Raw genomic sequence first — 9,341 nt, 5'->3', positions numbered from 1 at the left:
GGGAAGTGCCGGGGAGCCCAGGGTCAGATGCAGCGGAAGACAGGACTGGGAGGCAAAGGGGGTCAGCAGAAAGCAGGCAGGATGACCATCAGTCACATGGGGCCAGCGAACACTTTCCCACAAATGTGTCAACAACTTCATACACACAAGACAGACAGTAGTGCAAGAACATGTAAAGTAAGAATGGCCCAGAATTTCCTAAGACTGACAAACAATATCAGCTCACAGATTCAAGGAGCTCCAAGAAACAATGTACTAAAACAGCTGAAACCAAAGACAAAGCGCAAATATTAAAGCAGGAAGAAAAAGGCATCAACCATTGGATTTAACAGCACAAACTGGCTCAGCTGCAAACATCATTCTCCTTCAAAGAAAGGGAAGAGTGACCCCCAGCGGCGACTCAGGGTCACCAGGGCTGCCATTGCTACCACCCACCGCCCCCAATCCCCGCGCCCCAACCCCCTGCCCAGGTGAGGTAAGGCTGCTTCCCCTTCACAGGGCAGGAAGGAGGGGTATCTCTCTGGTTTCATTGGAATGACGCAGCCCAAGGTCTCGGGGGTGGCATTGTCAAAGCGAGTTGATTGGGTGGCTGGAGCAGAAGGGTTACTGCCACCCAGTGGGCCTGGAAGGCAGAGCATCAAACCAGAGGATTCCTGTCCAGCCTTACGAGCTGATGGAACTCACTCTGCTGTGTCTGGACGTGCCTGGGACCCCTCACTGTCTGACTGCTCCCAACCTCCCATCAGAACAGCAGTGTCTGTCTTGCCCCCATCCTATCACTGTGTTTAAGAAGGACAGACTTGTGTGATTCCATGGGTCACAGCACAATAGGCCTTTTGCCTCTGGACCTCTGGGCATGAAATACATTCGTGGGGCTCCATTCTCATGATGGAATCATCCTAACACCACCTTACTGGGGATTCGTTTTCAACACAGGAGCTTCGTGAGGACATAAAACATTCAGCCGACAGCAAGTTCACAATGTACAATCCCATTCACACAATGTTGGAAGCCAGGCTAAAGTCTCTGGTCACAGAAGCCGGCATCACCCTTAGCGGTGGTTGGGGGTAAGAGGGGCACTGGGGGCCGCCAGCGTGCTGAAGGGTCTTGGCCTGAGGGCTGGTTACACATGTGCCTACTTTGTGAAACTTCATCCATCTGTATACTCATGACTTGTGCAATTTGGGGTATATAATTTATATTTCAATAAAAAGTTAACTAAAAATCAAAATCACACACACCAAAAAAGGTTATAAAGCAATGCACATAATGTGACCCGTGCTTCTGAAAAAATAACGTTATGTGCACAGAAACAGGATAAACACCGCCATTCATTTATTAAAAAATATTTATTGAGCATGTCCTATGTGCCGACCCATAACTTATCTGGAAGACGTCTCTACAAGTGGACTACCCCATGCAGAGCCCCACCACGTGCATCACACCTCCAGCTCTTGCGACGATCTGGGACCCCACGTCCGTGAGCTGAGCGATGAGCCAAGGGCGGGAAGGACAGACGCACACACGATGCATGACAGCCACCTTCAGAGCACAGGGTGGACACTCATATCCCGTGAGCTCAGGACTGGCCTGGCTGAGGGAGTGGGCCACCAACTAACCACAGTGGACGCTGGAAACACAGCCCAGGTTTCAGGACAGGCAGGGCAGTGACAATGGTGACGGTGGGCCCCCGGCGCCGGGCATATGGGGAGGACCCTGAAGCCCCGAGCCCGTGCGTGAGGGAGTCACCACCCCAACCTGGAGTAAGTCCATGGCTTTCCCAGGACACGCATCCGTCCAGGAGTGACTCCTCGGAGTCACATATGTCCCCCAAGATGCAGTGGACATCCCCCACAGAGCTGCTCTGTCATCTCCAGATGGGAAAGACTTTCTCCCCAACCTGAGAAAGACAGAGGAAATGAAAACAAACCAATCAAACAGCAAATCACGTCAGTTTCATTAACATGCAGTATTTCCTAATAATAATTTAATATTGGACAAGAGGCTGGCATTCAGGTGAAGGCTTTTCTTTTAATGACAAGCATTTCAACTTTCACCATAAAGCCAACCACAAAATGGTCTGCTTGATTATTCTCTCTCCTACGTGAACCTGAGTGAGGAAGAGGATTCTCAGTGGCCTCTGTGAGCCACGAGCCACAAGGCCCCGCCAGCCATGCTCACTGCAGCCTCAGACTGCAGCCTCAGCCAGGACACGGCTCCACCACACATCCACGGCGGCCATGGCAAGGCACACGCTGTGAGCAAGGCCATGCTTGGCCCAGCCCTCGGCTTTCTCTGCACCCAGAGTCTCCTGGTCTCTGTTCTCACCGACCAGCCAAGTCTCACAGGGAGAACTTAGCTTCCTGCACCTCTGCTTCCTGTGAACAGGAGGGTCCACCTCCTGCCATGAGGATTAGAAAAACAACCCAGACCAGCTCCGGCACAGAGTCTGCTGGGGTGGGAACAGGCACCCACCACTGTGACCACCACAGACCCGCCACCTTCGGGACAGCATCAGAGCACAAGACTCTAGAGCTACATATCTTACTTTCTGCAACGTAGGGTCTTGTGCAGAAGTGATTGACCAGCTCAGGGTGACAGACATGTGACGCCTCCACACGGGGTTCCTCTGCAACACCACTGCGCCCGTGACCATGTCTCCCACGAGGACGGGGACGGGCTCATCCATCATGAACAGCACCTGCTTCCAGTGGGTGGTGCTGCAAGACAGGGCATGGGGCCATCTAAGCCTGCCCCCTCTGGGGAGGCCATGGGACCCCCCACACCTCCGCCCCGGGATCAGACGGCTGCAGAGGACCCAGGTGGGGTCACGACCTGGGCGGGGAGGTGGGTGGATGCAGCTGTTGGATGCTGCTCAGATTCCCTGGTACCTGAGGTAGACAAGCCACAAGGGTGTGTGGCCAGACACAGGTCCTGGCCCCTCTCTGGGTCAAGCCAGCCTCCATGAGCTGGCACAGCAGCGCCTACCCAAAGCCACCAACCCTGAACTGTGACTCCCACGGTCCTAGTTCGTGCAGTTAGAGAGAGATTCACACTCATGAAATCGTGCCCAAAAGAAGTCATTACTTCTCTGAATTTGGCTGAGTGTGAGCAAGACAAGTGCAGTACTGGGCAAGCAGGAACACCCCAAACTCTGCAAGTTCTATGGCTCGGACACACAAGTGCCTGGTGTGGGCCCAGTCACACCCAGCACTAAGGTTCTCTGTGGCCTCTTGCTCTTCTGTCACATTCTCTCTGATGCACAGGCACCCCACCTCAGCCACAGTGGTGGTCTCCTTTCCGCAGCCCACATGTCCCCCCACCCTCATCCCCAACCCCATACCACCTGAGTGCGGACGATCCCCACCCAACGCTCGAGTGGGAAACGTCAGGCATACCCGGTTCACGGGTCTCGGAGGAGGCCCGGCTGGAGTCCACTCTGGCCATTCAGCTCCTCCTCCTGCTCAACGTTCACAGAGGATGCCCAGGTCCTCCCCAGCCCAAAGGCCACAGTGGGGTCTGACCCAGGCGGCCACCACCCTCCCTGAGGCTGTGTCACTTCTGCCAACCACACGGTGCAGAAAAGTAGCAGGGTCATGTGGAGGGGAGTGGAGTCCCCACGTGAAGGCAGTGCTCCAGGGGCTGCTGCGTCCAGCCCCACAGACAGACAACACAAGCTTGCATCCCCACACGCAGGGGCAGGCGTGCAGCTCTGCAATGTTACTACATGAAAATCATATCTCAGGAAACATCCGCCTTCTCCAAGAGTCAGAGGAAAAGCCCCTGGAACTGAGCTGCAGCAGCAGTGGGGCCATGGAGAGAAGGTGGAGGCTTACCATCCAGGGCATCAGGGGCTCCCCTACCTGTGCAGGGACCAAGGCAACCTAGACTCACCTCCACACACAGCCCTGCCCAGCACCCACGCACCACCCACATGCCTGGCCTCACGCTCGACCGGGTCTGGAGAGATTTGGGTCCACTTCTGACATGTCTAGCTCTTTACATTCATGACTCTGTCAGGCCTCCTCTGTGACCCACGGTGGGGGGTGGGGCGGCACACTCACGGGTGCAGCGGGCCAGTGCTCAGCACCAGCTGTGGCTCGTCCTCCTCCAGGTTCTGAAACTGGACACTGAACCAGGCTGTGAATCCATGCAGCATGCCTGCCTTCTGTATGTCAAAGTGCAGCTCACCTTTCATCATCTGTGTTCAAGGCAACGGGTGAGAAGTGGGTGCAGGCCCTGGGTGCACGGGACCCATGGGCTGCGGCCACCTCCACGTGGCCATCCGAGACCCACACCACCACCCCGGGCAGCCACACTGCCTACTTCAGTAGCTATGACACAAATCTGTAACTTGCTAATTTAGTCAAACATGTCAAAAACCCAGAGAAAGGAAACGTTACAACTTGCAACTTAAATGCTGCAGACAATCAGAAAGGTCTGGAGCAATCTAGGTCTCATTGTCCTGATTTTCTGTCCCCAAATCTAAGCAGGACACTTTCTCAATTCTCTGCATAAACGGAATTCCAGATTGAGTCTCTATGATCCCAAAATGAATTGAAGCCTCAGGTTTAGTCTGCACATGGTTTTGTATTGTAAGCTCCATAAGAGGGTCCGTCTGCTTTGGAGGGACCCCTTAAAATGGGGTTGTCCAGAATCCACACGTGCCACCTCATGGCCACAAATGGTAAGTAAGAGAATTTTAAGAATTTTGTCATCAGTGGGAGACAAAAAAACTTAGGAAAAAATTTTAATCCAAATCCTATCATGACACATAATTTATCCGTATTTGAACAAGCTGAGAATATGAAACATAAATCTAAAAATAACTGAAGATGTTAAAGAGGTTAGCTATAAAGAAAATAACCTAAAAATACTAAAAACAAAATCAGAATAGATTAAAAAGAATGTGGGAAAATCAACAGCAACACATCTAACTCATTTACTTGAATGATTACGTGGGGAAGGAAGGAAGGGTCATGCCTCCTCACCTCGAGGTCAGCAACCTGCACGGTTCTCATGTCCAACTGTAATATGGTGCATGGCTCAGAGAGACAGTCGTCCGGTTTCAAAATGTGGTTATACTTGGGCTTGGAGAAAAACTCCTTAATTGCTAAAGATCTGGGAGGAGAAAGTAAGTGCTCAGCATCTGAGATGATGTAGCCCCCAACTCAGGCTGTCTCGCTCCCTCCTCTGTGTTAGCAGGAATCCTAACTCACTGTCTGCAGCTCCGGGAGCAAAAGGCAGCGCAGAGGAGGCCGGCTCTGGTGGGCAGTGGCCGAGAATGGGAGCCACAGGCACATCCTTCTGTGTCCCACTGACACACCCGGAGGACACGGAAGCCACGGGAAATTAAATTTCAGTGAATGGTGCGAGAGAACACATCTCCAAGGGGCCAACCAACGTCCCTGGGAAATGCATGGCCACAGTCCTCCCACGCCCAGTTCACAGTGCCCTGTTCCAGACACTGCAGGCCCTGCTCAGAGCTTCCTCTGCCCTCCCTGGTCACTTTACCAGACATTAACACCAGGCAACACAAGAAGCCCCCTGCCCTTTCCAGACCTTTCCTCGCTCCTGCCACATCCGTCCTGCATGAACCACAGAGCCGCTGTCGGAGACTCCCCTCTCCACCCACTTTCGGACTTGGGTTGAGAATACGATGATTCAACACATGAGGGAAGATTCCATACCTCTACACTGATATTTTTTTCTTTTTTTTTGCTGCTGCTGCTGCTGCTAAGTCACTTCAGTCGTGTCCGACTCTGTGCGACCCCATAGACAGCAGCCCACCAGGCTCCCCTGTCCCTGGGATTCTTCAGGCAAGAACACTGGAGTGGGTTGCCATTTCCTTCTCCAATACATGAAAGTGAAAAGTGAAAGTGAAGTCGCTCAGTCGTGTTCGACTCTAGTGACCCCATGGACTGCAGCCCACCAGGCTTCTCCGTCCATGGGATGGAACAAAAGTACTGGACTGGAGTGCCACTGCCTTCTCCGCTTTTTTTTTTTTTTTTTTTTTTGAGTTTTTAATAAAAAACAGAAAGGCCCAGAGGCCCCCATCTTACTGCCAAGCCCTACCTGGTCATCTGGTAGGTGAGCAGCCATCTCTGATGAGGGGCCCTTCCCTGGCCCCAGGACAACTGCGAGGCCTCCCCTGCCTGCCTCCTGGCACCCTCGGAGGGGAGGCAGCCACATACACACATCATCCTTCTCGAGGAGGAAATGTGAGAAACAGGAGGCCCTTGTGAGGAGAACTTTTGTGTCAAAACCTGAAGCTCTGCCACAAGCATGACCATAAGTCAGGAACCAGGAGAGCCACCACAGATTCTGGGGCACTACTTTCTGTGACAAAGGCCAGCAGAGACTCCACTAACACATTTTCCGACCCTTATTAAACACTCTTGGCTCTTAATGGGATCATCTGTCTGTTTTAACGGCCCACATTACCTTATATTTCCTATCATGTTTGGGGCCTTATAAACAGGCCATTTCACTTCTGTTATCAGCTTAAAGGCCGGTAAGGCAATAGGCAGACTTCTCAGTCATGTGAACAAACTGGACTCCCAGCGGTGAGGGTTTTCTAGCCCTGCGGCCTGTGCCCCTGCAGGCACGGGAGCCTGACGCTCGCCTGAGGGCACTCACTGAGGTTCGGGTCTGGCCTGGGGTTCGGTCCCACAGGCCAGGAGCCTGACGCTCGCCTGAGGGCACTCACTGAGGTTCGGGTCTGGCCTGGGGTTCGGTCCCACAGGCCAGGAGCCTGACGCTCGCCTGAGGGCACTCACTGAGGTTAGGGTCTGGCCTGGGGTTTGGTTCCACAGGCCGGGAACCCCATGCTCACCTGAGGGCACTCACTGAGGATAGGGTCTAGCTTAGGGTTCGTGCCCTGGAGGCCAGGAGCCCACACTCACTTGAGAGGGCTGAGGTCGAACTCATAGGCATTGTCCCAGAAGAGCACCTTGCTCCGGTAGTCCTTGTCAGCGCTGCAGGGCACCAGGTGCAGGGCGGCTGTGGTCGGCCAGATGATCCCGTCCTCCTTCAGCCAGGCGTCCCGGGCATACAAGATGGACTCGATCATGAACTCAAACTGCGTGGAGGGAGGCATATAGGAGACACAGTGACTGAGATGGCGTCTGCTCCCACCGCCCTGCCCCCGCCATGGCACTCATATCCCGGGGACCGTCACAGACAGGACGAGCCGCCAGCTCACCAGAGGGCTTCTCTTACACCGTCACCACAGTGGTCACCGAGTTCAGTCACAGCCTGGGTTTAAGCCCACTGGCCCACACCATTCCTCAGAACTGGGCACGGCCAACGGTCAGGGAACTTGCCCTCTCGCCCACCCTGCCCACCCAGGAGACAGCTGTCACCGTAAGTGTTTTGGGGTCTTAACTCTCAAACAGTATCACTCTGGTCTGAGGTATTCTCAGAACTTTCACCACCCTTTAGGTTGACTGAAGTCACTTCTCAAAAATGTGGAACAGCAAAGCAGGAGTACCACAGAGGTCACGTGACCCTCATGTCAAAAGCAGCAAGAGCCCCAGGAGCCCCTCAGGGGTGCTGAATTCTGAGGATTCTTCACATGTCAGGGTGCACATGTGAGCTGCAAATATTTTCTCCTGGTTGGCCTTTTTTCATTTTCTTAACATTGTCTTTTACAGAGCAGACTTTTTAATTTTGATGAAGTCCAATTTATCAACTTTTCCTTTAATAGAGTATGCTTTTGGAGTCAAAACCCTTTGACTAATCATGAACATTTTCTATGATTTCTTCCAAAAGTTTTACAGTTTTATATTTACACAACTAGATATAATCAATTTTGAGTTCATTGTTCAAGATGAGGTATGAGGCTTAAAGTTGAAGCTTTTTTTGGTTTATGGATGGCTAACTCTTCCAATATAATTTGTTGAAAAGACTATCTTTTCTTCATTAAATTAACTCTGTTCCTCTGTTAAGAATCAGCTGACCACATTTGCAGGAATCTACTATCCATTCTGTTCCACTGGCTTACATGTCTATTCACTTCACCAGGTTCACAGTCTTGACCACCACAGCTTTATACTAAAGTCAGGTATTACAGTTCTTCCAATTTCGTTCTTCTTTTAAAAAGTGTGGCATTTTCCTGGTGGTTATGCGGCTAAGACTCTGCGTTCCTAATGCAGGGGGCCCAGGTTCCATCCCTGGTCAGGGAAATAAAATCCTACATGCCATGACAAAGATCCCCAACTAAGATCCGACACAGCCAAATAAATATCTTTTTTAAACTGTATCAGCTATTCTAGCCTGCCTGTGCTCAGTCATGTCTGACTCTTTGTGCTCCTATGGACTACAGCCTGCCAGGCTCATCTGTCCACGAGATTTTCCAGGCAATAATACTGGAGTAGATTGCCATTTTCTTCTCCAGGGCTAGTTTATTTACACCGCACATAAATTTTACAATAAGCTTATCTGTATCTATAAAAAAAATCCTGCTTGAATTTTTATTGGAATTGTATTAAATCTACAGATGAACCTGGAGAGAAGGGGCATCCTTACAAGGCCGTCTCCAGCTCATGAACGATGCGTGTGGGTCAGCATCACGTGGAGTCAGCATCCGGAACTTGAACATGTTTTCCCAAGTGTCATCATTCTGGAGCCACTGTAACTAGTCGTGAACAGTGCTAGTGTATAAACATGTGACTGCCTTTTGAATGCTGACTCTGTGCTCCATGATCGTCTTAAACTTGCTCACTAGTCTAGGAAAGTTTTTGGGAGATTCCTTGGCATTTTCTACAAAAGCAATCACACTGTCTGAGAACAGGGTTTATTCCTGTGCCTTCGTTCTGTTTAGCTCCCATTTCTTCCTTCTCTCTTGCAATGGTTAGATTTCCCAGGACAATGTTGAGTAGAACAGGGGAGCACCCCTTCCTGCTTCATTCCTGCCCTGGGGGAAGTGGCCATTCTGTCCTAACAAGTAAAAAGCTGAAATGAAAAGTCAACAACTCTTCTGAAGTCCATTAAGAGAAACTAGGTCACAGAGTAAACGGCTACCTTCAAATTGGAAAAACTGAGAGGCCCGTAAGACGGTCCCTGACGTACGATGGTTCAGCTTCATGACAGGGCAATAGGTATTCAGTAAAAACTATGCTTCGAATTTTGATCTTTTCCCAGCTAGTGATACGCAGTGCAACACCCACGTGCCACACAGGCCAAGCGCCCATCAGCCATGCGATCATGAGCGTGAACGGTCCACACACTGACAGCCTCTCCCTTTCAGGACAGTATTCAGTCGACTACATGAGACATTCAGCACTTGTTTTCAACAAGCTTTGGTTATGATTTTGCCCAACTGTAGGCAAGTGGGAGTG

General features: G+C 51.4%; 1 protein-coding gene across 4 annotated transcripts in view; it reads right to left on the bottom strand.

The window, feature by feature from the left end:
* Window positions 1-1,330: 1,330 nt before the first annotated feature.
* The window catches only part of PRMT2 (protein arginine methyltransferase 2), a 45,197-nt gene continuing 37,186 nt past the window's right edge, over window positions 1,331-9,341 (bottom strand). For 2 of the 4 annotated variants that reach the window (XM_059875037.1, XM_025001956.2), the window contains 5 exons: window positions 6,906-7,081; window positions 4,992-5,121; window positions 4,065-4,201; window positions 2,549-2,720; window positions 1,331-1,900 (listed from right to left, as the gene is read on the bottom strand). In XM_059875037.1, coding sequence (XP_059731020.1) covers window positions 1,868-1,900; window positions 2,549-2,720; window positions 4,065-4,201; window positions 4,992-5,121; window positions 6,906-7,081 — 648 coding nt within the window. In that variant the 3' untranslated portion in view covers window positions 1,331-1,867. Of the gene's footprint in view, window positions 1,901-2,548; window positions 2,721-4,064; window positions 4,202-4,991; window positions 5,122-5,219; window positions 5,318-6,905; window positions 7,082-9,341 lie in introns of all 4 variants that reach the window. The other 2 variants (NR_190216.1, NM_001427947.1) reach the window with 2 other exon arrangements.

The sequence above is a fragment of the Bos taurus genome, chromosome 1 (assembly GCF_002263795.3).
Source record: "Bos taurus isolate L1 Dominette 01449 registration number 42190680 breed Hereford chromosome 1, ARS-UCD2.0, whole genome shotgun sequence".
Classification (NCBI taxonomy): Eukaryota; Metazoa; Chordata; class Mammalia; order Artiodactyla; family Bovidae; genus Bos; species Bos taurus.
Note: the sequence above shows the minus strand (reverse complement) of the source record. Positions and strands in the feature narration are given on the sequence as shown.